Source organism: Paramacrobiotus metropolitanus, unplaced genomic scaffold (genome assembly GCF_019649055.1).
Source record: "Paramacrobiotus metropolitanus isolate TYO unplaced genomic scaffold, Prichtersi_v1.0 Parri_scaffold0000018, whole genome shotgun sequence".
Taxonomy (NCBI): Eukaryota; Metazoa; Tardigrada; class Eutardigrada; order Parachela; family Macrobiotidae; genus Paramacrobiotus; species Paramacrobiotus metropolitanus.
Window position 1 is genome coordinate 49,149 of NW_026570238.1, and position 27,371 is coordinate 76,519.

The 27,371-nt window shown below is 39.7% G+C and overlaps 6 protein-coding genes across 12 annotated transcripts; 5 read left to right on the forward strand and 1 right to left on the reverse strand.

The window, feature by feature from the left end:
* The first annotated feature begins 470 nt into the window (after nt 1-470).
* LOC129585677 (calcium-activated potassium channel slowpoke-like) lies at nt 471-3,469 on the forward strand. Its single transcript, XM_055478456.1, has 8 exons — nt 471-826; nt 915-1,006; nt 1,195-1,348; nt 1,644-1,803; nt 1,874-2,098; nt 2,165-2,450; nt 2,556-2,878; nt 2,989-3,469. Exons 1-8 carry the CDS (start codon nt 579-581, stop codon nt 3,166-3,168), a joined length of 1,668 nt encoding a protein of 555 aa, XP_055334431.1. The 5' UTR covers nt 471-578; the 3' UTR covers nt 3,169-3,469.
* A 116-nt stretch (nt 3,470-3,585) lies between these two features.
* LOC129585678 (uncharacterized) lies at nt 3,586-6,921 on the forward strand. 2 transcript variants are annotated; one of them, XM_055478457.1, is made up of 7 exons: nt 3,586-3,802; nt 4,012-4,083; nt 4,159-4,214; nt 5,747-5,812; nt 5,970-6,113; nt 6,187-6,222; nt 6,481-6,921. In XM_055478457.1, the coding sequence occupies exons 2-7, from the start codon at nt 4,074-4,076 to the stop codon at nt 6,535-6,537; spliced, it is 369 nt and encodes a 122-aa protein (XP_055334432.1). In that variant the 5' UTR covers nt 3,586-3,802; nt 4,012-4,073; the 3' UTR covers nt 6,538-6,921. The 2 variants fall into 2 exon arrangements, with proteins under 2 accessions (XP_055334432.1, XP_055334433.1); XM_055478458.1 differs by lacking the exon at nt 3,586-3,802 and having other exon boundaries at nt 3,809-4,083.
* A 34-nt stretch (nt 6,922-6,955) lies between these two features.
* On the forward strand, nt 6,956-13,420 carry LOC129585676 (relaxin receptor 2-like). The gene is made up of 23 exons (XM_055478455.1): nt 6,956-7,132; nt 7,204-7,333; nt 7,515-7,773; nt 7,877-8,018; nt 8,371-8,426; nt 8,498-8,647; nt 8,837-8,957; nt 9,045-9,116; nt 9,346-9,417; nt 9,503-9,574; nt 9,843-9,911; nt 9,992-10,060; nt 10,174-10,245; nt 10,403-10,474; nt 10,546-10,617; nt 10,749-10,823; nt 10,906-10,977; nt 11,082-11,359; nt 11,486-11,614; nt 11,804-11,941; nt 12,039-12,395; nt 12,713-12,943; nt 13,055-13,420. Exons 3-23 carry the CDS (start codon nt 7,728-7,730, stop codon nt 13,198-13,200), a joined length of 2,511 nt encoding a protein of 836 aa, XP_055334430.1. The 5' UTR covers nt 6,956-7,132; nt 7,204-7,333; nt 7,515-7,727; the 3' UTR covers nt 13,201-13,420.
* Nucleotides 13,421-14,103: 683 nt separating this feature from the next.
* Nucleotides 14,104-18,650, forward strand: LOC129585913 (LIM and senescent cell antigen-like-containing domain protein 1). Of its 2 annotated transcripts, XM_055478824.1 has the most exons (12): nt 14,104-14,549; nt 15,690-15,758; nt 15,835-15,880; nt 16,010-16,076; nt 16,146-16,266; nt 16,827-16,898; nt 16,976-17,059; nt 17,328-17,478; nt 17,553-17,691; nt 17,781-17,859; nt 18,017-18,160; nt 18,250-18,650. In XM_055478824.1, the coding sequence occupies exons 1-12, from the start codon at nt 14,509-14,511 to the stop codon at nt 18,305-18,307; spliced, it is 1,071 nt and encodes a 356-aa protein (XP_055334799.1). In that variant the 5' UTR covers nt 14,104-14,508; the 3' UTR covers nt 18,308-18,650. The 2 variants fall into 2 exon arrangements, with proteins under 2 accessions (XP_055334799.1, XP_055334798.1); XM_055478823.1 differs by lacking the exon at nt 14,104-14,549 and having other exon boundaries at nt 15,405-15,758.
* On the reverse strand, nt 18,583-22,710 carry LOC129585914 (DNA repair protein RAD51 homolog 4-like). 5 transcript variants are annotated; one of them, XM_055478826.1, is made up of 10 exons: nt 21,112-21,167; nt 20,892-21,045; nt 20,679-20,770; nt 20,379-20,537; nt 20,090-20,131; nt 19,817-19,945; nt 19,525-19,732; nt 19,385-19,461; nt 19,087-19,278; nt 18,583-19,016 (listed from the first exon to the last, which is right to left on the reverse strand). In XM_055478826.1, the coding sequence occupies exons 2-10, from the start codon at nt 20,977-20,979 to the stop codon at nt 18,912-18,914; spliced, it is 1,092 nt and encodes a 363-aa protein (XP_055334801.1). In that variant the 5' UTR covers nt 20,980-21,045; nt 21,112-21,167; the 3' UTR covers nt 18,583-18,911. The 5 variants fall into 5 exon arrangements, with proteins under 5 accessions (XP_055334801.1, XP_055334804.1, XP_055334802.1 ...); XM_055478829.1 differs by lacking the exons at nt 20,892-21,045; nt 21,112-21,167 and adding an exon at nt 22,399-22,710; XM_055478827.1 differs by lacking the exon at nt 21,112-21,167 and having other exon boundaries at nt 19,087-19,209; nt 20,892-21,095.
* Nucleotides 22,711-22,960: 250 nt separating this feature from the next.
* On the forward strand, nt 22,961-26,740 carry LOC129585912 (transitional endoplasmic reticulum ATPase-like). Its single transcript, XM_055478822.1, has 10 exons — nt 22,961-23,164; nt 23,252-23,360; nt 23,443-23,615; nt 23,695-23,775; nt 23,862-24,054; nt 24,294-24,662; nt 24,731-24,866; nt 24,943-25,220; nt 25,387-26,031; nt 26,162-26,740. The coding sequence occupies exons 1-10, from the start codon at nt 23,136-23,138 to the stop codon at nt 26,564-26,566; spliced, it is 2,418 nt and encodes an 805-aa protein (XP_055334797.1). The 5' UTR covers nt 22,961-23,135; the 3' UTR covers nt 26,567-26,740.
* Nucleotides 26,741-27,371: the final 631 nt, after the last annotated feature.

Sequence of the window (27,371 nt, forward strand, 5' to 3'; positions counted from 1 at the left end):
ATTGCTCGTTTCCCAGGACAAGAATGCTGTGTCCACTGTCCAGGATGAACAGTGCATGTCAAAATAACGTACTGCTAGATATCAATAACGTATTGCTATACATTTCCGAAATTCTACCCTAAAAAATCCACGTTGGAACTAGACAACTCGTACGCAGAAGAACGCATGATTCCGATTTAACTGGCATCAGTGAAATGTGTATTTTCCTCTTCAGTATCCAGTATCCACACCGAATTTCTTTTGAACGACTGCAGTGTTTTTCAAAGGAAGCCCAAATAGATCGAAAAACTGCACCCATGTCACCGGTGTAGCCATAATGAAAAGGAACACTGGAAGCGATGGTCCGGTGGTATGGGTGCACTTTTTCGATCTATTTAGGCTTACTTTGTAAAATACTGCAGTCGTGCAAAAGAAATTCGGTGAGACGGTGAAATTTAGCTTTTTTTTCAAATTTTTCACTGCATATTTTTATTATGTAATAATGATATAACCACCGCCTACGTATTCAATTCCTCTACCGGGGAATTGTCACGAATGTGTTTTATAATTTTTTTCTGTTCTAGTTTTCGGAGACTTGGATGGAAGACTATGCAAAGGGTGCATCTTTGGAATTATATTTTCGTCGTTTAAGCCCATATTTTTATGGAAAAACATTCGTGGAAGCTTGTGAATTCTGTGCTCGAAGGTTGAAAATCGTCATGTTAGCAATACAACTCGATCCGGAAATCTATGATTCCAGACCACAAATTTTTCCGAATCCAGAGTCCATCATTCAACCGAACACAGCCGCATATTTTTTGGCGGATCACCGGCTAGATGTGCAACGGTATGGATGTATTGTACCATTATTTTCAGAATTGTGCAACGCGCTGAAATTACTACAGTTGCATGTGTTTTACCATTTGTTTTTACAGTGCAGCGGTTTACTGTAAGTATTGTCACGAGGACATTGCGGATCCCGCGCAAATAACCCAATGTTCCTGTCAAGCTGGATTCAAAAGCGCGCGTATGTACACTAGTTTCCAAATAAACATTTTTATTTCCTTTTACAATTACTGATAATTGTGGTTATCAGAAATATGGAAAGATTTGATTCTGTATGTGACAAATTCCATATGCCCGAGCTGTAATTTCAAAACGCACGAGTACTGCTGTCGTTTTATAATGGAATGAATGTATTGACCTTTACTACAGTGAAAAATCGGCCTGGCCAGTACTGGATTCCTTCATATACAGCTGAAGATAGTCCAGACGAGAATGTTGCCATTTTGCCGCAACCTATTATACATCTGAACGGAGAACCCGTCGAATCTAGAATCTGGTCGTATATCTGTGAACATCCTAACACGTATGTTATTACGTAATTACCCACAATATTAGTTGGTTGCAATCCATGCTGCTTTGTTCAGTTAATTTGGAATGCAAGTCGAATTGGTTTCTGTAAAGAAACAAGAAACTCAGAAGAACATTACAAGTTAGCATAGCAGTATTTATATTCAGGTCGGTTGGGAATACATAGTCTCGTACGACGTATACGAGTACTGTCATACTAACAGTTATAAATGAGCCTGACCAGAATTGTGAGAATTCGTAGGAAATTCATTCTATAACGTAACGTTTTGGTAACTGTTCTTTCTTTGCAGACCGGTTAACAATAGCCGAGAGAAGCTTAACGTAATGCAGTCACCGGAAAACATACATTTGGACGATGTGGACGGTGATCAACCGAAGCCCAGTGTACTGTATGATAGCAGTGGCTTGTTTTACTGGACTCCAGCAAGACCTTTGTGCAGCGTTCGACTAGTAAGCTAAACGGCTTGCCTTTTGTTTGTTACGTGATAATTGTATTATCTTCCATTTTTGGTTTCTGCAGACGAGATTGCAAGCCGCAAGGAAGAACTTTGCGAATCACATTGTTGTGTGCGTTGTCAGCCAGTCCACATCGCAGACTATCGGATTGGCCAGTTTTGTCATGCCACTGCGTTCCAGTGCCATTCCAAGCGGTGAACTTTCGGATATTCTCATTCTCGCAGATGATAAATATGTGGAAAAAGAGTGGAAATATTTGTATAATTTGCCAAGATTATTTGTTGTCAAGGCACGTAGTTTTTATTGATTTTGTGCTTATTTGTGCATTTCGATGTTTTATTTTACCACCTTTTAGGGAAGTCCACTCAACCGAGCGGATCTACGTTCCGTAAATCTCAACACATGCAAAATGTGCGTACTAATTGGTGCAGCAAACCCCCACGAAAAGTCAACGGATCCGACATTGTTGGATAAGTCAGTCATACTCGCCACCTTAAACGTTCGCGCCATGAAGTTTTCCGAGGACGAAAACATGAAAGCTAATAATCATTCCAGACGCTCGAACCTGGATGAGCAAACCGAAACTATTAAACGCTGTACTCGCCGAACCGGCTTTGAAGTTCCTCTTATTACTGATTTAAGTGAGTTAATTATAAAAAGCCACTTTCGCATTCAGATAGTATTTTATGGAAAACGAAACCATTACAGTAATTGTAGACTACTGGAATCTTGAATCTATTTTGTAGTGCGTGATACGAATGTCCAATTTTTGGATGATGATGATGAAGATCTGCCGGGAACGGAATTCTACTTGACCCAACCGTACAGTGGAGGCCGCGCCTTCTCGGCCAGTGTCCTGGATCTTTTAATGGTTACCTCCTTTTTCAATCCCATAATATACACGGTACTGCACTCTGTAATATTTGGTGGAGCGTCACCGGAACTGGAACAGATCATGGCGGAAGGAGCCGGTCTGATTGGGCCCAGCACAATTAGCAGCCATGAGAGAGGCGATCAAGTCAGAGTGAAGCAGTTCAAGATGAGTGATGAATTGTTCTCTATGCATGTTGTAAGTATAATGGATATTTTTGACAATGCATGTTTTGGTTCCGAACTTCGTTGCTTTCGTCTTCGGGTTTATTTATTTAATGGAAGAAGCCAAATATGAGAATTTTTTAGGGATCAACTTACGGAGGGCTGTTTACTGACGCTCTCCTCAATAAAAGACTCTTGCTGTTGGGGATTTACCGTAAAATTGGAGTGACCTCCAATAAACGCTACGTTATTACCGCACCGTCGGAAGACTTTATGATTTATGAAAGTGACAGAATATTCGCACTGCAAAGAACCGTGGACTGATGCTAGTCATGCTAGTGTACCAAATAGTTTGTCGGGTTTGTCTCGTATGTGATACGCATAAATAATACATTCCTGGCTTTTAACATAAAAATTTGAAGAAAAGTTTTATTATAGTCTAATTATAATTTGTGAATGTTAACGCTCAGTACCTTTAGCGGTATTTGACCGTATAACTGATGTGCCTTTGATAATTTCCGTTTTATGTTGCATGCACAAAAGTGGGGAGCGACAAGCTGTGAATAATGTGGGTGGGTGTGGGGTTATAGTGAGCAATGCTTTTTGTTCATTCACCGAATGCGCTAAATTGCTAATAAAGCTTCATGATCTTTCGGTATGTATTTTGTTTCCCGTCTCACTAGATGTAAATAACCATTGCATTACCATGTTGTGAGTTCGTACCGGAAAAAGTTGAAAAATTATACTGTACATACGCATTGCCGACAACTGAATATTTAACAGTATCGCCTGCGGAGCATTAGCACTTCACGCATCCGTAACCAAGTATTGCGAACATGAAATTTGTCAACTAGAAATGTGAATCCCTGACAGACATTTTCGATTTGCTAATGGTGGAAGTGGAAACATACATGTATGCATGCGCTGACTGTTAAACTGCGATTACATCTGGCGTTTGGTGGGTGAAAAATAAAAATTTGATTATAATATGTTTTTTCTTTAAATTTGCTCTTCGTTTGTATAAGTTGCATTTGACCCGTGCATGCATCTTTCTTGTGGGAAGCAGTCATATTAGACCAATTTCTAATACAGCAGTATTTTATTCAGACTTTGTACTTTTCGGAAAACGTTATGCTTAGTTTTACTCGTACTGTTTATCTTTTCAAGGTGCTTGATTCACGCTGTTATTGGAAGTTTTCGTTCGCCAATTCTTTTCGACCAATACAAAGATGCGCACAAGTAAGTCTTTAGCATTTGAAATTGTTTCATTAAACATTTAAGACATATCATTGACCAGCTTCTTTTTCAAAACAGAATCATCAGGAAGTCTCACAATAAGCTCCTTCGTCGGTATAATTGGTTTTTTGCTGGTAAAGTCCCTCACGAAAGAATTGCCTCACTGTGCTGCACCGTGACAGCCCAAGTGGTCGCGGGACATTTTCGTCGTGGGACATTTCGCCACACGTTTTTCGTCGCAGCGGCCAATGTGTTTTGGGACAACTCGTTTTGTGGCCGTTTTGTTGTGGCACATTTGATCGCGCGACTCTTGGGTTGTCGAAAAATTATCGACTGGTATATGGCAACGAACTGTCATATGACCATTTGCCACAAAAACTGGATGTCCTTATACGAAATGTCCGTAAAACCAAATGTCCCGCGACGACCTGTCGCGTAGCCGCTTGCACCTGTACAATATATAGCATTCTTTTTTCATTTACAATATACACGTACAGTGCGGTACAGCTAGCGGTAGACAAGTCCGTACATTATCTCAAACTCATGCACGAGCTGCCCGATGGCCAAGGCTAGTTCGGCTTAATTCAGATGAAGAAGGCCGGTTTTATAAGTTTTTTAAAATCGTATCTGTTTCTCGATGCATCTGTCTGTCCAGTTTAAATCGAGAAAAATTCACAACTTAAAACTGGTAAGATCGGTTTACAACACACAGTTTAAAGTTTGAATCGAAAAAATCACGCTTAAAAATTAACTAGTCTGCAGGGAACCATACAGAATATTAGATAAACCACCCAGAAAATCGTAAACGCAGTTCTCTTGCACCTTGCGAGGGCTTTTTTTGATAAGAAAATTTTAAACTTCAAAAACTTGAAAAAACACTTTTAGGGTTTTGATTTCCGTACATAACTTGAGTAAAAACGATTTTTTTCAAAATCGCTCTCGCAATTATACTTCCATGGTTTTTCTTAATCCAACGCATCAAGTTTGAAAATTTTGTTATATCCCCTGAATTAGGAGTTAGTTTTCAAACTTTATTTGGTGCATTTTGAACGGTACTTCTAGCTTTCGAAAGTTCAGGCAAGTTTACATCAGTCAAAGGCACGTTGACTGTTTCAGCCCACCACACAAACCAAACCATATTGACTGTCCAGACAGCCGATTGTTCCCTTCCTACCACACTTCGGTGTGATCAAAATCTATTGTCTTCGGTGTTTGCTTTCATTCCACTGACCAGTGCTCGGTTTTATGGCTGTCAGTAAAACAAAAGATGTGGATCATAATTCTGCGTTCTCCATTGATTTCATCGCAGGTGCGCTAACTTACATAAGCGTTTGTAATGGTAAGCCGGGCCAGTCACTGCTTGCACCATTATTCAGTTTAGGCAGCTAACTTGAAAAATTCATATTTGATAACCCTGCAGTTTTATAACTTTGATAATGTTGCCATCTAATAGAGCAGTCTTCAATCTATACAGCTGCTTCTTTTTGCAAAATGGCACCTTATGATTAAAGCCGAACTAGCCATGGCCTTAACATTTCTTCGCGTACTTCCGTCTTTCCTTATATGGATCTGAAAGTAATGAAATCCGATTAACTAATTTTGGGATTATAATTCAGTTTTAAAGCGGTATACATGTCTGTGTGCTTATAATCATAATATTTTGCAGTGTCTAGACAACGTACACGGTTTAACGGAAAATTCGGATATTGTCCTGGATGAATCTAGACCACAGGTAATTGTTCTTTGCACACTATAAACTATTTGTTATTTAATGGATATTTGAGATATTATGGATGTACTGGCGCTCAAAGCTCAGTGCATGGTGAAGATTGGTTACTTGGTTTGTGGCTATATATAGTAAATTATTCTTCAGCGCATGAATTTTATAGGTGTTTTACTGCCCTACGAAGGCATGGTCAGAAAAAGAGAAGAAAATTTTGACAGCACTACCTATTGAACGTTTATGCCAATACGGTCCTGGTGGAAAACGGCCATTAAATTCCGCTGGTGATTGTTACAACGATGTTGACGAAGTACGTTGACGATTATGTTTAGGACACAACACGGGTACACAACCTTTTATGTACCCGTAAAATTTGTTTTCAGACTCCAATTGCTTGTGATGAAAAAGCTCGGTTCCTGGTAAGAATATTTTTTTACCCATACACTTGTATATTCCTTAATCCGTGTTATTTGCAAATAGCTCAAGTACTGTAAATATGCAATATTATATTATGTATATCTATATAATGCGTCACATTTAACTAGCTACATATAGATATGATATACGTGCAAGTACAACTGTCAGCGCAAATATTGTTAACACAGTTTTAATTGCACTTTATTAACTTTATCTTTCAACTGTTGTCGAACATTTAGCAATCAATTATTTTATTGCAGAAACGGCTGAAAGTGCGACAGGAAACCGAAAATTTAGTGAATACCAAAGATTTCTAACCAATTCCGCCACTTTTAGAAACGTTGAATTTCGACCGATATTATGGCCCTGTGAAACTGTAGTGACTTAGTAGACCTAGAACTATCTTGTATGAGTTTGCATACAGCACATGTATTCGGATGTACAAAGTTTCTGTTGAGATATATTTACAATACCTACAAAATGTAATTATGCAAAGGCCATGCGTAACAATAAGGACTTAAGCGCATGTTTCTTTTGGAATATACCATTCACGTTTGATGTTCCTCTCCAATACTTGCAATCAACGGGAAACTGGTTTCTTTCGTAAATTAAATCATGCTGGACTGAACTGGATCATTCATGCGGAAATTTAGAACAAATGGTTTAAGCTTCTCAGTCGAATAAATGTCGATTTTCGGGTGGTACGCAGAGTACTCTAATTCATTAACATAGCAAACTGGCGGTATTTATTGACATCAGTGATCTTCTTCGAGTGATTTCACATTTTTAGAAAACTCTGTATGAAAGTTCTTACACATAAAATTAATTTTATATCTTCATTTAATACCCGAATCATAATGTTGAAGCTATGATCAGTTTAACGGTTGCTCAGTACACTGAACTACACACTTTGTAAGATATGACGTTATATGCCCCCATGCTGAATAGTTTCTAGAAATTACACTCTGAAATCTCGCTTGCAGGCATAATTTAAAATTTAGATTTTATTTGGACTTGCAAATAGCGGGAATGGTGACTTGAACAAAAGTTACAAAACATGTGTGCCGTGTATTACTGGAAACGGATTGCGAGCACGAGGACAGTGGATATGCGGTAAGGTAATATTTAACAAAAGTATATACTGGTAATAATGATGGACATCCCGCTGTTTTTTTTGTGGAAAACGGTCTTGTTTAATGAATATATTAAATCTTCGTACTGATCACGATAGCGACAACCTGATGCGCATGCACACGTTTACTTCTATGATTCTATCTCATTATTTTTATTTCAGCTGTTGCAAGCATACTATGTCAGGTTACCTGTATTCACGTTTACGCGGCATTTATACGGACTAAGTTGGCTTATGAGTACAAACACCGGACAGTGGACAACTATAATATCAGAACTGGTTGTCGCAGTTGCACCAATTTTTGTTCCCAATCAGTAGCGATAGTTAAAAAATTTTACAGTTGGACTAGTTTCTGGATTGTTTCCACCGTTAAAAATGTGGAGATATTATTTCGTGGTTCGATTACTACTCCTGCTTACCGGTAAGTACAAGATTGAAATATGATCTACGTATTATAAGGTGAGAATGTAACGAATATCCGAGAATATCACCGGCGCAACGCGTTCATGACATTTTGGTTACAGATATAGTTCCTCTAATCTGCATACAGAATTTGATGCCGTTAACGACCAAAGACGAGGGAATCAAATTCCATAAAAATCATGAATGCGAAACCGGCGAATTCCCTTGCGCAACTTCTTCGAAGTGTCTTGCTCAGCGTTACTGGTAATTTTATGCGTAGATTCGTAGTGAGTCTGCGCAGTACCCATATCTTCGATTTTGCGGTTTCACGTTGTGATATTTTAAGTATTGAAAAGGCATTTCTGATGCAAGTTTGTAGTTAGGATGACACTGTTTTGCACTACTAGCATATACTGCACGTGCACATGCTTGCAAGCCAAGAATTCGGTGTTCAGTGCAGTAGTTAGTACTCGTATTCAAAATAGTGATTAATTACAATTTAAATAGTTTGAACAATTGTATGTGAGTTGTGAACTTGTGGCACAGCTTAGGTAAGTATAACAGTTTTCTGGGCTTGCTTTAATATACGACCGCCGTTGACCCACTGATCACTTAGGTGCGATGAAATAAAAGACTGCCCAGAAGGAGACGATGAAAACGAAAAGTACTGCGGTAAAAATATTAATATGGCTTGTGTATGATTGACTTATTGTGATCGATTTTCGTTGAATCTTTATCAACAGGAGAAAAGACTTCCGGTTTCGGAAGAGCTTTTTTCCGGCGTATTCAGGACTCGGACAAAGAAACGACTGAAGATTGTTTGGCACCAGAGCCACTTCTGCCACCGGGAACGGGTTTTCATCATCATATCGGGACTGGAAATGTTACATGCTGTAAGTGAAAAAACGCGGTTACTGTTTTGTAAAAAGCAACAGATGACCGTAACACCGATGGGAAGCGGTGACGTTCTTATTCTACTCTAGAGTAGTTGATGAACTATTTTTTTCGGTACAGCGTACGGCTCTATGTATATGAACAATTGGAACATTCTTGACTTTTGTTTCTTGTTTTTTATGTGATAGTTGTCAAACGATTTCCTAAACGATGTCAGTGCGTGGTCAATCAAATCAAATGTGACAATTTATCCCTTACATCCGTATTTCCTTTTAACGAGGAGTACACGGATACCAGCTCGCCTATTTAGTAAGTGCCTTTTTATATTTCGCATTATAGCATTGCATTGCATATAACATTGCATTGCATTGCAATGCAAGAATCATAACATTGCAGCACGTTTTCGAAAAACCGCATTCAGTTTATCCAAGAGGATGCCTTGGCCATGTTTCCTAATTTACAGAAATTGTAAGTTGGAGCCTGTAAGATGTAACTCCTGCACCCAGCACAATTTTGTTTGGGCATAGAACTCTCAGGTTGTTATAATATCATTTACATACGTCTGTAAAAATATAACATAAGCCCAAAAAACCGTCTCAGATTACTTATTTTATTTTATTCCACTTTGTTAGGGGGTATACATACCAAAACTTTTTCTGTTGTGTGTTTTATCGTTTATTTTGTTCATGTTTTGCAGGGATTTTCGGCATAATTCAATCTCGGGATTAAATCTCAAGGCCTTCAACAATTTAAGCGAACTCAGGCATTTGTAAATATGCTGTATTTTTTATTCTGTCCCCAGAAATATGTGTCTCAATACTCAGCACGCGGTATATGAGATTTCCCCTCCGCAGACATCTGGACTACAACAAATTGTCAAAAATCGATCCTCGTGTGTTTTCCAATCTACGAAATCTCTGCTTTCTGTAAGGGAAATAATTACCCTAATTTCAGAAAATGTTTTACTAGCAATTAAATTTTTATAATAAATTTTTTTTGTATTTCACAATATAACAATGAGCGTAAAAGCTTAAAAGTTTATAGCGCCAATTTGAGTTTACAGTAATATAGACGAATATCCATCAAAACTAAAAGTACTGCAACTACGAAATAACACTTTTACTGTGAACTACAAACTATGTCTTTTACGGAAATTAGTTAAAGGACACCAGAACGGTTTTATTACAATTTCAGGTGGCTTGGGCAAAACCTTATTCAGAACTGGGAACCTAATTCATTCAACAACAAGAAACTCCGTTGGTTGTACGAAAGGCTCATTCGACTTTTTGACTTTTTGCAGTTTGACTGTATCGTTTTGATTTTACTAATAAGGTATCTTGCAGGGACCTCAAAGCAAATCGCATATCACTGGAAGCCGGCATGTTTGCAAAACTTAGTTCATTATATTACCTGTAAGCATCCTATGTAAGCTTGCATATTAGGGACTATAAGGATAGATCTGCTTCTGGACGGCGCCAAGGTCATCTATGGAAGCACAAGCTCATAACTTTTCCCCTTATTGCAGTGAACTGGAAAGAAATGAAATTCGCCATATTTCAAAAGATCATTTGAACGGACTCACCAGTTTACTATACTTGTACGTAGTTTAAATAGATTTACTATACTATACTACACTTACTATACTTACTGCAGTTTATTCTGTAGATTAATTCAAAGCTGCCATCGAGTGAAACTCTGTCTCAACCGTACTCCTATTTAAAACTCTATGAGGTTACAATGAAATTTGTTTCTAGGGACCTCAGTAGCAATCTTATTGAAAATATTGAAGAAAACTCCTTCGAAGCCACCCCGCGCTTGGAAGAACTGTAACAATACTTGTCTTAATTTACTGGAGTGTTGGACGTTGCGTTTATAGTGCTGTCCAAATGCGTTTTAGCTCATTAGCAAACAACACATTTACAACACTTCCTTCCCATTTGTTCGCTCCTCTACAAAATCTGCAATTTTTGTAAGTGGGAATGTGATACAAAGATCACCCACGAGTTTTTTGCTGGTCTCATATGGTGCAATTATTAGCAAAAAGTTTATTGTTGCGCTGAATAGAAAATGTTTTTGCATATAAGATTTTTGTCGTTGCAGAAATTTGTCAGCTAACCCCGGTATCCTTAGTCTTCCAATGGAAATTTTCAAAGGACTAAGCAGGCTAGATCGTTTGTACGCTGAACATGTACATGGTTGTAAGAAATGTTTGTTGGGCATACGATCTATACGACTCAATTAGTAATTTAAATTGCAGAAACCTGTCGGGAGTATCAATTAACAACATTCATAAAGATATGTTCAAGGACATTCCCAACGAAGCGCTCATGTAAGATTGACCTTTATTGCAAACGCGTGAGGAAGGGAACAAGGAGACATATTCCAACTGCTTTAAAATTAATATAGATCTCGTGTTAACTGTTATATTTTCAGAATATTTAGCAAGTTTCATTATTGCTATTATGCCGCGCATATTGTCGACTGTTTTCCTAAATCCGACGGTATCTCATCATCTGAAAACATGATCGATCTTCTTATACCCCGAATAATGATTTGGGCCCTTATCGCTTTGATTCCATTGGTGAATTTGACGGTTTTGTTGGCGCGGTGCTGTATCGCTTCAACTGAGCCGATAATGACATCGGACGTACCTCAGCGCTATCATCGACACGAACAAGATGTTACAAATAAACTGCGATACAATTTGTTTGGTAACGTACAATATTGCGATACGCTAGCTTGCTACGCATAAAAATACCTTGAAAGAAATTATAAACATCTTTGAACAGGCAGATTATGAACGCCAGGATAATAAGGAAATTATTTCGACCTTTCAGTTTCTTATCTGCTCATGGCTGTCTACTTATTGGTCATTGCCATTTATGACATCCAGTTCAGAGAAAATTATCACCGGGAAGCATACGAATGGTTGCACGGAACTGCTTGCCAAGCCGCGGGAATGCTGGGTGACTAGAAATACTACGAGTACTTACTACTTAATTTAATGAAAACTGCACTGAATCACAAAAGTATTACAGTAATATGTTTCTCTTTTCTATCTAATTGATTAGAATCATAAAAATGTACAGATGTAAAACGCGTATTAGTAAATTCGCTATTCATGAATTCTCGTTATCTTCTTAATAAAATTTTAGCGTCGTTGTCCATATTCATTTCACTGGTTACCATGTGCGCTATCCTTGCTGACCTTTGCATCTGCATCACCAAACCCCGGAAATACCACCTTAGTTCCCGTGGAGCTGTTTGGTTGATAGTCAATATGTGGTTTGCAGGTACTGTATTACAGTCTCGTAGTTATATGGATATAAAGGCCCTGAATCCGATCACTGGCTTTACTAAGCGACGTTAACCTGTTGTTTGTGCATGCAGGGCTGATGTTGTTTGGAATCCCCGTTGCAGTATGGGATAACGTTACTGGCAGCTTTTATGGCAATAACGGATTGTGCATTCCATTATACCTGGATGAGCCTTATCTTAACGGCTGGTGGTACTCGTCTTTGCTGTTTTTCGGAGTGTTTACCGCCAGTTTGATTATAACCGTATTTTGTGGAATGCGGATAAAATACTTTCTGGCAACGAACAGTCATTCCAAAGAACTGCTGACCGAACTGAAATGGGATCTCTATGACTTCCGGCGTTATCTCATCATCATGATCGTCAATCTCATTTGTTGGTTGCCGGTTATTGTGGTGAAGATGATCGCCTTTACATCATTTGACATCGCAAGTTCGTGACTTTTTCAGTTTTTGTAAATTCCTCTTAACGTTTATGAATTTTAGTCCCTTATATGAATATTTAGTATTCGTCGATATTCATAAAATTGTATGTCCCTCTAACACCGTTTATGATACCAAAGTGAAAGATCACATATCTAAAATTACGGTGCACTACTCGATCACATGCTTATAACCTTTAGTATAAGTTCTAGGGCAAGTTTTAAAAGTCTTCAATAGGGTTCACATAGTTTTACGTGCTTAAAAAAACTGCTGGGTTGTAATTATATAAGTTATGGAAGTTTTAATGAAAACGTCCTTTTATTCCAGATCATATTCACTCCTTTTACGCGATAGTAGTGCTACCGGCGAATAGTTTTCTTACTCCTCTTCTACATGCGCAAATGTTTACGGATATTCGGCGGAAGCTCGTGAAAGCATGTTCGTTATTTTTAAGAGGTCATACTCGGTTTCTCCGAAATGAAAGCTTCAATGATATGGGACATTCGACAGAAGTGAAAGTCGATTCCTTTTTTCACCAGTCCATTGTTGAAACTAGCTGTAAGACTTTACTGTACTCTGTACTACCCATAGTAATTATAATGCCCACTGCATACCGTATGCAGTGTGCATATACAGATATGTAGTTTAATGAGCGATTTTATGGTTTAGCTTTCCGCCCGCGCAGTCACAGTCCCAACAAGCGACCCGTTGCCTCACAGCGCCCGACACCCTCCCCGGTTGAACGAATAAATCTTGAAGCATCCGAACGCCTGCTTCGGCCTCGCTCACCGGAAGTGCGTCCGCGGAGTTTCTGAAAACGTTAGCTGTTTGGATCGCACTGTCTTGCAGGCGAAATGAAATTTGCTAAATTATATTTTTTTATAGTTCAAGTCGAGGCTAGTATATATAAAGCAACGTTCAACACTAGGCGAGATCGAGCTGCTGATACGAAATGCCGTTCAGCATTAACTGGTTAATATTATTGTGCGCCCTTATAACTGGGCTCAGAAAATGAGGTTTGCATAAAGTCCAATAAAAAAGTGAATGGAAATCATTAGGAACTGCAAGCAGGTATAAAAAACAAAATTCATAACTATTTCGTGTGCTCTGGCTCCCAACTGCAAGGCTAGCTGAGTTAAACGAATTCTTATTAAAAGTAAATGTTAATGGTAATACAAAATTCCCAGCAAATGAAGTGAGTTGTTTAGTGGTTTGCGTACGTCTGTTTCGACTTGCAACCAAGGCTTCCAGTTAGCTGGATTTTTGCAAGATCGGTAAATTTTTTTTAAATATCCGCACTCCGTACGTATGTCGCGCGGTTTGTCATCGGATGATCGGTGCTGCTCGGTAAGACCTTTTATGGCAGCGTGTATCATATCGTTCAACGTTTGTATGTCCCGTTGTAGTACAGCAGAAGTAACATGGTACATGTATCTTGCCGGTACCGTTTTGGTTAGTCACTTTGAAAAATAGTAACAGAATATGAAATTTCTTGCGCAAAGCGCACTACATAATTATTACGATTATACGAACACAATTAAAACGCGTGCAGTTGTAAGCAACGTAAATGTAGCTGACTTGTGAATACTCCTAGGTCGTACGGAATAGAGGGAGAATATGTTCAGCATGCAGTACGTACAGGAAATCTGGTTTGCACTTTGCAGAACTGGAATAAGCGCACAAACTACAATAATTACGTTGCTTCAGTGTAGTCCAACAGGATAGCTGTTCTTGGTAGCCATTCGGTTCTGGAACATTTGTTGCGTTTGACACACGAGAAAACTGAAAATAACTTGCAGATGTTGCCTTATATTCATATACGTATAATAATAGAGTGTGTAGGGTTTATGTAAGTACATACATCCGAAGTCCAGTTCTGCGTTATATAGCCCCTTACCTATATGTGCACTGACATTTTTTATGTTTGTGCGTGCTTCTTTTTCTGTTCCTTGTTCCATGCAGTACAAATATTAGGGTCGGAAACTGGAGCCAGTGAGAACGCTTCTTTCCGCTGCATACATATTTTGTTGTACTCCTAAGTTCCTATAAATGTTTTAATTCACTCATTGGACTGATAACTTGTCTCGCATTTTTTGTGACCTAATACTTGAGCCTATAACGAAATGGTTGTCCAAGGTTACGTTCCTCTTCCGGAAGCGTCAAGGTAAAGATTACTACGTAAAACCATATGTAAATATGCGCGACTGGAATTTAACTTTGTGAAATACGGCGTTATAATATTAATTGTAGCGAAAAGTTACGATCCCGGCAGCAGGACAAAACCTATAAGAATCACTATCAAATTAGTCGATACGTTTCTGTTATAAGACTAATACAATAATTATAATTATAAGACTAATACAATAAGAGTATTATAAGGAATACAAATACGAGCAAGGACTTGCTATAGGTATAGGTATAGGTGTCACACTATAGCAAGTATCTGTACTTGATACGAGTTATACTTACAGTCTACAGACAGAGTCACCACTGACCAGTTAGCGTTTGGTTATTTGGGGTGGTTATTAAAAGCACCAAAACAACTTAGTGAAAGAATGCCCAAGTCATTAATCGTACTGTTAATTTATTTTGTGTAAATTTTATTGGTGTGTTTTTTGCGGTTGTAGTTTTTTGCTTTGCAATTCATCGGCCGGTACCAGTTTCGGCATGAGCGGCATTTATACTGCAGATTGCAGAACACGAATAGATTTACGTAGCTTTTATCCTATATTTATCTAAAACATGAAACGACCAGAGCAACAATTTTATCGTAGAATCCGTGGTTCCGTTTCTTTTTATTTTCGCATTATAGCTGTTTCCCTAGATTTTCTTCTTTTTTGAATAAAAATATGCTTATGCTCCAGTACAAACAGCAACTGCGTAATTTTGTACCGTGCTCTGTGTGTGTTTGAAGTTTGTTTTGAACGATGCTTGTCTTATAAACGAAACTATTTATAGCAGACCCGCAGTCCGCGCCGACTGGTTTGACAAAATGCATACATTCAAAATTATGTGGGCGGTGTTGCTGCCTTGCTGTAGTGCTCTCGTACTACGGACTACGGTATCACTACTACTTGTGCAGTGATCTACAGTCCCTGTTGGTGCACAGAATACTTCTGTTTTGCAAAAAAATTGTACTTACCTATGACGATTTGTTTTCTTTATCTGTTGTGGTTTTCTTTAAGATTGCAGATTATTGGTATTGTGTGATTATTAACTGATTACCTGCCACAATGAACGGGGTTCTGACTAGTCACAATCATAACTATGTGGTATCCAACGGAACAGTGTGTCAAACTTGCAGGGAAGGTTTCGACGCGAATGAGCCCATTCTAAACAGTCAAGGAGAAAGCTACCACGAGGAGTGTCTTGTGTAAGTTGCTGCAAGATCTGAAATTTGCTCCGCAGTTGTGACCCATTGATGAAACTTTCTACCGCTGATTGATCAGGTGTGCCCAGTGTTTTCGCCCTTTCGTCGATGGCGTGTATTACGAGGTAAGAATTTTTCTACAGATAATGCTTGCTGTTTACTACTGTTGTTTCAGGTTTCGCTCTCACTGGTCTTGTCGCTAATACCTGGAGTTTTGCGTTCTGCTGGTATTGATGTCTGGTTTGTTTCTCTAGTTTGAAGGAAGGAAATATTGCGAACACGATTTCCAGGTCCTCTATGCGCCTTGTTGTGCCAAATGCAGTAAGGAGACTGAAAGAGCTCAGTTGTTCTTACTTTGCTTACGTACAACATTCCTTGTGTGTTCCTTAGATGAATTTATTATCGGAAGAGTCATTAAGGCCATGTATACGAGCTGGCATCCGGAGCATTTTCAGTGTGAAATTTGCGGAAGAATTTTGTCGGATATTGGTTTCATGCGAAATCAGGGACGGTAAGGAATTTCATTATTTAATTTAATTGTTTTCTTGGTGAACTTTTCTTTCTTCAGACGCTGCAAGCTTCAAAATAGTTTGAATAGTTGGTAATGATTACTAGTTTTTCGGTTTACGACGTAATTTCGAATGACTTTTGTTGAAACCTGCTTTTACCACCTTTATAAAAATTACGTTTTGAGTAAACGCATGAGTATTTTCGCATCATAGCTGTTCTTCTAATTTTCTTAGATGTTTTTAATAAAATGCTTAAAAGTTTTAAATGTTTTCTCTTCGTATGCTATTTGGGATCTGCGTAATTTTTTTGATTCCCCCATTTATCGGGCGTACATAATTATCATGAAACGATTAAACTGCGCGTTCTAATCCTATTATACCACACACTATACAGCCTACATCCAGTAGTGTCTTCTTGTGTTCGGCCATGTTTGTAAAATGCGTAATATGGAGCGTAAAATTAAGCCATAACCATCAGCTATGATCGTATTTATTATTCTGCACGATTCTAATGGTGGAATTATGTGACTGACTGGTAAGACCGCTCGCTGTTTCTCTGTAGTGCATTATGTCACCCGTGCAACGATCGAGTGAGAGCTGAGGCGGCCGGAAAATACATTTGTTACCGTTGCAGGTTTGCTATTTGAAAATTCCATTAATCGTTTCGCCGTCTTGAATAAATTTAACCTAGTTTCCGGATTGTTTTTGAAGAGCCGTCATTGATGATAAGCCGCTGAAATATAAAAACGAGCCGTATCATCCTTATCACTTCAACTGCTCTAATCCAGAATGCGGGTATGTATTGCGAGGAAGATGCACTTTGCTACAATTCTCTAGATTTTTTTAGTATATTTTGACAGTTTTGTTACTTTTTACCGATATTTGGGTTTATAATTTATATGGTTATGCTGCGTATGTTAAGTGAGCTTGTTTGAATATTTGTATGGTTGCCCTTTACAGTTCGCTTATTAGAACATTTGGCCTCGTGTAAATAAAGGAATAAAGGAAAGCCATTTGTTGTGTGTGGAATACGGATGAATTGATTAAATTATTGGATTTGCAGGCGCGAATTAGATTCAGACGCTCGGGAAATCCGTGGTGAACTATACTGCTTGAGATGCCATGACAAGATGGGTATTCCCATTTGCGGAGCGTGCCGACGCCCTGTGGAAGATCGAGTGGTCACTGCGTTGGGAAAGCATTGGCATGTTGAGGTACCGTGTAATTCGTTTTGTGCTCGTTTTTTTGTTATATTTATGCTAATTATAAGAGGTATTATTCGTAATAGCATTTCGTTTGTGCCAAATGCGAGAAACCGTTTTTGGGTACCAAACATTTTGAACGGAAAGGTCTTGCATACTGCGAGTTGCATTATCATCAGCTGTTTGGAAATATCGACTTCGTTAGCGGAGAAGTGATCGAAGACAGTAAGTTATTTTCAGTTGTTTTTAATAGATCTGCATAAGTTGAATATGAAATGGTAATATTTAATCTAATATGTAAACGTTTTTCGTAGTTTGTGTAAGTGCTCTTAACAAGACATGGAAACCGGAAAATTTTGTGTGCTGGTCTTGCGAAACACCATTGGATGACAGGTAAAGCATTCACTTCTTGCGATTTGTCATAAACATGGGTTTTTTTCACGGTGACTTGAGACTACTTCGGTGTTCATGTTTAGTTGTGAGCTTTATTAAGTTTACTAGTCCATATTCATGAGTCGATTGCAAGTTTGCAACCCAGTTCATATTTCAGGACAAAATTTTTCGAATTTGACATGCTTCCGGTTTGTAAAAAGTGTTATAACCACTTCCCCGGTGAACTGCGACGGCGATTGACGAAACACTATGAAGCGGCCAAACGAATTCGACCCATCTTGCCTGCTTCCAGCGCATCATCGTGAGGATCTTGCTATTTCAGTCTATATGTGTACATGAACATATTGCCTTTTTCGTTGGTTGTAACGTTTGGTCTAATTTCGTATACAGAGTAGAAGAACAGCACATGGTTCAGGCCGCATGTTTCCCTCGCATGTGTCTTCCCTGAAAAGAGAGGAATCTCTTATAACTCACGTTCTTCCGTATTCCCCGCGTTCGTTCGACTTCAGTGTGTGCCCCGCGTGATCATGTTTTTGTCTTCATGTTCCTCCCCGGTCTGTGCTGTGAACAATCGTTTTGTGTTGTCGTGTGTGTGTGCAGCTCATCTCTTTTTAGCTTTTAAAACAATCTCTTGTTTAATTGATTTTCATGCATTTTTGTCGATGTAATTTGCTTATGATTAGAATGACTGCCTAACCGATTCCCCAGTACAGTATCTTATAACTTCTACTGTCAATCTTTTATTGGATCTAAGAAATTTTGTACACACCCGTAATAAAACAACAAACCATCGAAGTATCACAGAATCAAGAGCAAAGTGCTTTTTCTAATTTTTTCCCCTCAAAGCGTCCGGAATGCCTCTAAACGTTATTTCAAACTACTTTTTCACATCCCTTTAGAAAGTCTATATATACTTCATGCGATATCATCAAGTATCACAGAATCAAGAGCGAAATGCTTGCAGTTCCTCTCAAAGCCGATTGCCGTCAAGCGTTATTTTAAAAATAAGTTACTTTTGTCCACACTTTTCTCCACATTCGTTTACAGAGTCTTTACACTTCTTGCGATAGCTCCATTACAACCGAATCATCTTCGGCTCCAGGCATGTCAGAAAGCCCTTGTTCGGTAATAAGAAATACTATTTCAGTTCCAACAGCCTAAAACAATTCCACAGTACAACACAGCACAAAGCCGTTAGAAACAGTAACATAACACACACCAACGTACCAGTGTAGTACTTTTCATCAAAACTCCTCGGATCACCTTGCACCGGCGTACATCGCCGTTTCCGAATTTCTCGTTGGATGCTTTATCATCACTCTCCAATCCTATGCGATGGTGTGGTACTGACTGCCAAAACAAGCCCAGGTTTGCATGTCGATCCGTTTTGGAAACAGTTGCTGGCATTAAATTAGTATACTGCAATTCGGAAAACAGTGACAAAACAACATTGTAGAAAACTTGTAAATCCGACTATCCGAGGATAAAACGGACAAGAGCGACTTTATATAACCGTCACCCTTACTATAACCAGAACACCCATTTCCGATGCGATGTTTTTAAGGGTGAAAGCCATTTCATTAATCAGGTTGTAACCATAGCCTGAAAAAAAGAAAACGTTCATATATCCTTCAAAAGAATCGATGATGTTTCTCGAAAGTTAACCTTGATCAACTTTCGATCCCACAAACGGAGCCAAAATAGCGAACAAAGAATCAATAATGATAATATCAGGTTGGTCGGAGATAAACAATTCATCCTCTGCTCCCAGGAAAGAGCCCTTCCAGTGTGGGAGGAAATCAAGAAACTGGAACAGCCCGTAAATATCCGCAATTTGTACGGTATAGATGCATTCAAGCAAATTCATAAATCTCTGCAATATAAAACCACAATCCGCTGAGACTAATCATGGTATCATGATGTAAAAAACACAACTTTGAGACTGCACTACACTGACATTTGGCAAATCTCCCAATGATTTGCACATTTTTTTCAATCTTCTTGCGCTCAGCTGGCCGACGGTGTCAATGTATAGCACCTTTCTGCTGCTTGTACGCACCGCATTCAGTGCAATGTGGAGGCAGAACTACGAGAGAAAACCAAAAGCATTACTACATGATTATTTTTATTTCCAACGGAAAGTGAAACAGTCTGAATCCAAAAAAAAATAACGGTGATACGATGACAATGGCACCTGAAGCACATTTCTACGCAACTCGTACTAACAGACCTGGGTTTTCCCGGACAAAGGCCCACCGCAAATTTCCATAATCTGCAAGAGGCGATCGTCAAAATAATAAAGCGAAAATAAGAAACCGTAAAGCACTGAACGCCCTCAGTCTTTCGAAAAACAAACTATGCAGATCCCCAAGAAAAACATCGCTTATTTTACCATTATTCATTTAAATAATAATTAATAAGAAAAATAATTTTAATTATTGATCTTAAATCAATTTAGTGAAAAGTCGATAAACGAGCAGGCATGTCGCCATACCTAGTTCCATGGAGCACTGACTTACCTCTGAACGGCGAAGCAACTGGCTAAATATATTCTCCAGAGAAGGCAGTCCAATGGGGCAGATAAAGGCATCGTGTAACTCCTTGGGATAGAGATCCAGAGCAGAAGTATAAGGATGGTGTACCAAAGCACGCAGTTTTGCCTGCCATACACGTATAACCTGAAACCAACTCCAGATTACCGTCCGAAATCTTGCGCGTGTGGATTGAGCGATGAAAAGACATATAATATCTCAATCAATCCAGAATTTTCGAGCTTTCCGCTTTCGGTAGGAATTGCGCACAGAGCGCGATGAACGAACCATAATGGAAATGGCGGTCTTCTCAGAGATCACTTCAGGACTAGCTTCCAGCAGATCAGCAAGCGTTCCATATCCAGCTGTGATTAACTTGTCTACATCAACGTTGCACAAGTTAACAAACTTCCCAAGAATCCAAAGAAATCAACCATTCTATTAATTTTAAATCATATTTAACTTTTTTCTATCTATAAATATCTGCTGACTCTACTGTACTTTTCAACTTGTTCTGAATGTTCTCCGTTCTCGTCCCTTCAAAGCACAACAAAGGTCCCCCCCAAGTGCAGCCTCCGGCTGGCGGCATTTTCACTACACTTTCGTCCTAGCGGTCGACTAGGGCTGGGAACAGGACGGCTAGATTGCCCTGAACCTGTAATTTTTCAATTTTTCCCTACCTGAACCTGTCCTGTCCCTGAAACTCACCGTGCTGAATTACCTGAACCTGTCCTGAGCCTGAAACTATTCACCCTGAGCCTGACCTGAAATCCTGAGCCTGTTTAAGTTAAATAAGTTAAATTGTAGTTGTATAATTTTTTCCGTATCGGCACATTTCAAAAGCGATATGTAGCCAGTAGCGAAACGAGCTAAGCTCGCATTTCTTAGAGTAGCGTAATAAGGTAGTTTTTATGCGCTTTTAGCGCGTGATGCACTTCTTGGGGCCATCACCCGCAGTTGTCAACTTACGGGCGCCAGGTTTCCCTTTCGAAACTTTGTGAAATTTCGATAACCTTAATTTTCTTAAAAAAATTCAGGTTCCTGCAGGACTAAGGTACGCCCTGTCCCTGAACTTTCAGGGAGTTCAACTGCCCTGAACCTGAACCTGAGCCAAATTTCAGGTCAGCATTTTACCCTGAAACTGTCCTGCAGGGACAGGATCCTGCAGGTTCAGGACAGGATCCCTGCCCTGCGCCCAGCTCTACGGTCGACCTAGCGACAAGTTAGCAGCATGAGTATGTAGTACTGTAAAATAAAGATTTAATAAACGTTATTCTATTATATTCCGGCAATTCTTCCAAATTTTTATATTTAACTAAATAAATAAAAAATGAAAGACTTTAAAACTTGTGCTTTTGTGCATAAGGTCTTCGAATTAATGTTTTATTATGGCATGCAGTCACACCGCCAGGATCATTTGCGATCTGTACTCGTAAGTCGTAAGTAACCAAAACGGCTCCCATCAGCTCCGTAATTAGTAGCAGCTATTGTATCTATTTGTATATGTAAATTAGATCATGTAATTATACTTCGGTGGCTACTGAAAAGTCTGGAACAGATAAACGGCAATTAATTAGAAATTTCCAGTTATGCCGTAATTCGCTATAAGATTTTTAGAACATTTTTCAAGGGAAACTGGTTAATTACTGTAGTTGATCAAGAACATGAATTGTCTGGTTCATGAACTGTCCTTTGGTCAAAACGGGAGGACATTCAGGACACCGTGAGTCCGTGACCATAATACGACTTTAATACTAGTACATGCTGGCGAATCGGCGATGAACCGCTACGTAGCGGTTCATCGCCGATTCGCCAGCCGCCGATTGTAGCTGTATACAGCTACAAAAGATAGGCTAACGGGTTACGAAACAATTTGTTTGTTGCTTTTTCAACTATGTGCTAAGCGCAACAATACCCTTCGAGCACAACAAAAAATTTGGTCAGTACGTTTTCATTAATCTCTGGAAAAAAAACAGAAAGAACCGCCATACGTATAGTACGTACATACCGCCGCGGTTTTTCTCGATCTTTCAGGTCAAGTAAGGAACATCAGGTCAGAAATTTGTGCTGTTAAAATTCTAATTTTGCAACGTAATGATGAGTCACTTCTCAGTTATTAATCACTGCGAGGATCCAATCCGTTTCCGCCAGCAGAACGCTACGCCCAATCCACGAGGTTAACGAACCAAAGTGAACCTGAAACTCAAACTCCGCCTTATACGGGGAAATGATTTTTAATGCGGCCCAAAGAAGTTGTTTTTGTGAGGTGTAAAATGCGACCTAACTTTTATTTCGGTTTCGAATTATAAGAGTTTCGAATTTACTGGTTGAATCAAGAACCCAAATGAACTATTAGTATTAGGTTTACATGTAAAACAACTGAAATCACCAAATGAAGTTAATAAATTATTAGTTAATAAATGACGGTGGCACACTGGCAAGTTGCAGCAGAGCCAGCAAAATTCTGTCGTATGCGTTAGTTCCCGTTATAGAACGCTTGCGTCACGGACCACGTGGTTCAATCCAGCTAAATGGACGGCCCATGACTTTCACTTTTTTGAATACTCTGTTGCTACGCTCGTTATAGCATTTCGGTGCTTTATTTCTTGTCCCATAAAATCATTGGCTCCGGAATTGTTTGATTTTTGTTGTGCGTGGTACTTTAAGATATTTCCCACTTTTGGAAACTGAATTTCGTTTGTAGAAGTTTAGCTCATATCGGTGCATTGAGAAGCTGTCGAGAAAATGGCGAATCCAAAGGACGACTCGAAACCGTAAGAATCTGCTTATGCTTATGTTAGAGCTTTTCTTTGACTTTTTGAGTGTGAAAATTGATGTGTCTGAAATTTGAATGCTTTTAGCAATGAGGAAGACTTGGCTACCGCCATCCTTAAACAAAAAGAGAAGCCTAATCGTTTGATGGTGGAGGAGGCCGTAAATGACGATAATTCAGTGGTCTGTATGTCTCCTGTAAGTGGGAAACCCTGCAACCTCTTCAGTTAATATGCAGTGCTGTCAAATGGCACTTTCCAGTTTGTATATTATGATACAGAAAAAGATGGACGAACTTCAACTATTTCGAGGGGATACTGTGCTGATTAAAGGAAAAAAGCGTCGCGATACAGTTTGTATTGCTCTGACGGATGACACTGTACCCGATGACAGAATCCGAATGAACCGTGTGGTTCGTCGAAATTTGCGCGTGAGACTCGGGGATGTTGTTAGGTACAGTTTTATCTGTTATCAGAAATTGAAGAAAATCTATGGTGTTATCATTGTTGTAATTATGTTTCTCATTATGCAGCGTGCAGAATTGTCCCGAAGTCAAGTACGCCAAAAGAGTTCACATTCTGCCAATCGATGACACAGTGGAAGGCTTGACTGGGTTGGTCACTAGGCACTTTCCATTTCCATTACGACGTTGTGTTCCTGTGGTCGTGAATCGTTTAGACTTCTCAATCTCGATTCTAGGAACCTGTTTGAAGTCTACTTGAAGCCGTACTTCCTCGAAGCCTACAGACCATTGAGGAAGGGGGATTTGTTTTTGGTTCGCGGCGCAATGAGATCAGTCGAGTTCAAGGTTGTGGAGACTGATCCCAGTCCTTACTGTATCGTTGCGCCGGATACCGTTATTCACTGCGAGGGAGAGCCGATCAAACGCGAGGTAACTTTTCCTTACAATCAGCAGTATACTGTTTTCTGACTAAATTTTTGTTTAATACTTCGGTGTTGCTAAATGTAAGTTAATTTCGGGAATTTATAATTATTACTTATTGTTATCGCTCATTTTTTTCTTTTAAGTATAAGCAGCGGTTTACTACAGTAAACGCCGTTTTGTCATGGACTCGTGGTCAAGCGTAACTGCGTAAGAATAGTGCATAATCCAGAGCTGTTACTATTTAGGAAGAAGAAGAAGCACTGGCTGAGGTTGGTTACGATGATATTGGTGGATGCCGTAAGCAACTGGCTCAGATCAAAGAGATGGTGGAATTGCCTTTACGACATCCGACGCTCTTCCGAACGATTGGTGTAAAGCCACCGCGCGGTATTCTTCTGTATGGTCCACCTGGCACGGGAAAAACTCTCATTGCTCGTGCAGTCGCCAACGAAACTGGAGCCTTCTTTTTTCTCATTAACGGCCCGGAAATTATGAGTAAATTGGCTGGTGAATCTGAGAGCAATTTACGAAAAGCTTTCGAAGAAGCTGAAAAGAATGCCCCGGCTATCATTTTTATTGATGAGTTGGATTCCATTGCACCTAAGCGTGAAAAAGTGAGCAATATACCTCTGCTGTTATTTTATTAGCGTAATATTCTCGTAATATTTGTTCTATAATTTAGACTCATGGAGAAGTTGAGCGCCGGATAGTTTCCCAGTTGCTGACTCTGATGGATGGCTTAAAACAGCGCTCGAATGTCATTGTTATGGCGGCGACTAACCGTCCAAACAGTATCGATCCTGCTCTGCGTCGTTTCGGTGCGAACATCATTAATCAGCGACTCATTCATCTGCTGAATTTGGAACAGTTTAAAATTAATAATGTTTTCTGTAGGTCGTTTTGATCGAGAAGTTGATATCGGCATTCCGGATGCTATTGGTCGTCTAGAAATTTTGCGTATTCACACCAAGAACATGAAACTAGCTCGGGATGTGGATTTGGAACGCGTGGCTGCTGAAACTCACGGTCACGTCGGTGCTGATTTGGCTGCCTTGTGTTCGGAAGCTGCCCTTCAACAGATTCGTGAAAAGATGGATCTCATTGATTTGGAAGAAGAGCAGATTGATGCCCAGGTTTTGGATTCTTTGGCTGTCACAATGGAAAACTTCCGTGTAAGTCGAGTGAAGTTCAGCAAATTGTGGTTAGTTTCGGTCTGTACTCAACCTTAACATTCACTTTCTAGCATCAATAATATTACGATTTATTGCGTTTTTCCTTCCTATGGTGGATCGTACAGAGATTTGCCTTTTTTATTGATTATGCTTTTCGTAATTTCAGTTCGCTATGAACAAGAGCAGTCCATCTGCCCTTCGCGAGACTGTTGTGGAAGTGCCGAATGTCACTTGGGGCGATATCGGTGGTCTGGAACCAGTCAAGCGAGAATTGCAAGAATTGGTGCAATATCCAGTGGAGCACCCAGAAAAGTTTTTGAAGTTCGGTATGACTCCATCGAAAGGTGTGCTATTTTACGGACCTCCCGGATGCGGTAAAACTCTCTTGGCCAAAGCGATCGCCAACGAATGCCAGGCTAATTTCATTTCCATCAAGGGCCCGGAATTGCTGACCATGTGGTTTGGTGAATCCGAAGCGAATGTCCGAGAGATTTTCGATAAAGCTCGAGCTGCTGCTCCTTGTGTGCTGTTTTTTGACGAATTGGACTCGATTGCCAAGGCTCGTGGCGGTAGTGTGGGAGATGCCGGCGGAGCGGCGGACCGCGTGATTAATCAGATCTTGACAGAAATGGATGGAATGAATCAGAAGAAGAACGTCTTCATTATCGGCGCCACCAACCGTCCCGATATTATCGATCCCGCTATTTTGCGTCCTGGCCGACTGGATCAGCTTATTTATATCCCCTTGCCTGATGAAGGATCGCGTGTGGCTATTCTAAAAGCTGCGCTGCGGAAAACTCCATTGGCTAAGGTAAGGCCTTCAAATTTGCAGCTTCGTCTCCTTGTGTATCCGTTATTCCAGTAAACGTTATGTTTGTGTACTTCGTATACGTGTTCCGTAACGCGTAGAATACACAATAACATCTAGTACTGTTTTGCAGGAAATCGACCTCATTCATCTGGCCAAAGTCACTCACGGCTTCAGTGGTGCTGATCTTACGGAAATCTGTCAAAGAGCCTGTAAAATGGCTATTCGCGAAGCTATCGAAGCTGAAATTCGCAACGAGCGACGGCGTCAGGACAATCCTGATGCAATGATGGATGACAGTGATCCCGTACCGGAAGTTCGCCGTGATCATTTTGAAGAGGCGATGAAATTTGCTCGGCGTTCAGTGAGCGATGCAGATATTCGCAAATACGAGATTTTTGCCCAAACCTTGCAACAGTCGCGTGGATTTGGTGGCCAGTTCCGTTTCCCCGATCAGGCTGGTGGTGGTGGGCAAGGAGCTCCAGGTGGACGTCCAGGAGGCTTCCAAGAAAATAACGACGACGATTTATATAGTTAGTTCACTTCATCTGCATCCTTGGAAGTTTTCATAATCTATAATTAATTTTTATGTTTCGTTTACAACTTGCGTAATTATGTACGCGTCGTTTTTCTTATTTCTTTTCAACTGTATTTGCAGGAAGTTGTAGTTGTCTACTTAGTCGTTGAAATAAAACTTTGAAATAATACGGAATTCTGTGAGTGCGATGTGCGATACTATTGTGTACTCGTAGTTGTGTAAGAAAATGTATTCTCATGGAATATCCAGGACCGTCTTTAAGGGGTGCGCCCCCTCCCCCCTTCCGAAAACAAACTGGCGTCGGACCTTACATGTTAAAAAAAGGCGAATTTGGAACTGCCGCAACTGGCGCCATTGTTCTTTTTCGAGGAGAACAATGGTGCGCCCCCCCCTCCCAAAAAGCTGAAGATGGGCCTGGGAATATCAGTACATTAAATTTAGATGTGTAAATGTGTAAGAGTAGTATTTTCAATTTTGTTCTTGCTTAATCCACGTTGAAAAATCGCTGAGTCGTGCATTCCTTAGCTTTTGCGAGTGTATTTGATTTAACGGGAAATGCAAAGTTTGAAAGAAATTTTTCTTAGTTTTGGAAAACTTATGATAATATTTTTTTTATTTGTATGCTGAACTTTCACATCGCTCCCCTCTGCCTTAATGGTGAGTCGGTGACTAATAGATTTATAAATCTATTAGTCACCGACTCACCATTAAGGCAGACGTAATTACGTACTTACATTTCGTACCGTACATGTTATACGAGTACTGTACCTTTCGCTGTAATCTGATCGTATTCGCTATGTGGATT

Coding starts and splice junctions, on each gene's coding strand:
- LOC129585677 (XM_055478456.1), top strand. CDS start 579: ATGGAAGACTATGCAAAGGGTGCATCTTTGGAATTATATTTTCGTCGT. Junction 827..914: donor CACCGGCTAGATGTGCAACG/GTATGGATGTAT, acceptor TTGTTTTTACAG/TGCAGCGGTTTACTGTAAGT. Junction 1,349..1,643: donor ATCTGTGAACATCCTAACAC/GTATGTTATTAC, acceptor CTTTCTTTGCAG/ACCGGTTAACAATAGCCGAG.
- LOC129585678 (XM_055478457.1), top strand. Junction 4,215..5,746: donor GTATAATTGGTTTTTTGCTG/GTAAAGTCCCTC, acceptor AATATTTTGCAG/TGTCTAGACAACGTACACGG. Junction 6,223..6,480: donor ATGAAAAAGCTCGGTTCCTG/GTAAGAATATTT, acceptor ATTTTATTGCAG/AAACGGCTGAAAGTGCGACA.
- LOC129585676 (XM_055478455.1), top strand. CDS start 7,728: ATGTGGAGATATTATTTCGTGGTTCGATTACTACTCCTGCTTACCG. Junction 8,427..8,497: donor TGAAAACGAAAAGTACTGCG/GTAAAAATATTA, acceptor CTTTATCAACAG/GAGAAAAGACTTCCGGTTTC. Junction 12,944..13,054: donor GTCCATTGTTGAAACTAGCT/GTAAGACTTTAC, acceptor TTTATGGTTTAG/CTTTCCGCCCGCGCAGTCAC.
- LOC129585913 (XM_055478823.1), top strand. CDS start 15,619: ATGAACGGGGTTCTGACTAGTCACAATCATAACTATGTGGTATCCAAC. Junction 17,479..17,552: donor GAAAGCATTGGCATGTTGAG/GTACCGTGTAAT, acceptor TATTCGTAATAG/CATTTCGTTTGTGCCAAATG. Junction 17,692..17,780: donor CGGAGAAGTGATCGAAGACA/GTAAGTTATTTT, acceptor CGTTTTTCGTAG/TTTGTGTAAGTGCTCTTAAC.
- LOC129585914 (XM_055478826.1), bottom strand. CDS start 20,979: ATGCCGCCAGCCGGAGGCTGCACTTGGGGGGGACCTTTGTTGTGCTTT. Junction 19,462..19,524: donor GGGATCGAAAGTTGATCAAG/GTTAACTTTCGA, acceptor TCTTTTTTTCAG/GCTATGGTTACAACCTGATT. Junction 19,279..19,384: donor AAATGGGTGTTCTGGTTATA/GTAAGGGTGACG, acceptor TCCGAATTGCAG/TATACTAATTTAATGCCAGC.
- LOC129585912 (XM_055478822.1), top strand. CDS start 23,136: ATGGCGAATCCAAAGGACGACTCGAAACC. Junction 24,867..24,942: donor TCCTGCTCTGCGTCGTTTCG/GTGCGAACATCA, acceptor TGTTTTCTGTAG/GTCGTTTTGATCGAGAAGTT. Junction 25,221..25,386: donor TCACAATGGAAAACTTCCGT/GTAAGTCGAGTG, acceptor TCGTAATTTCAG/TTCGCTATGAACAAGAGCAG.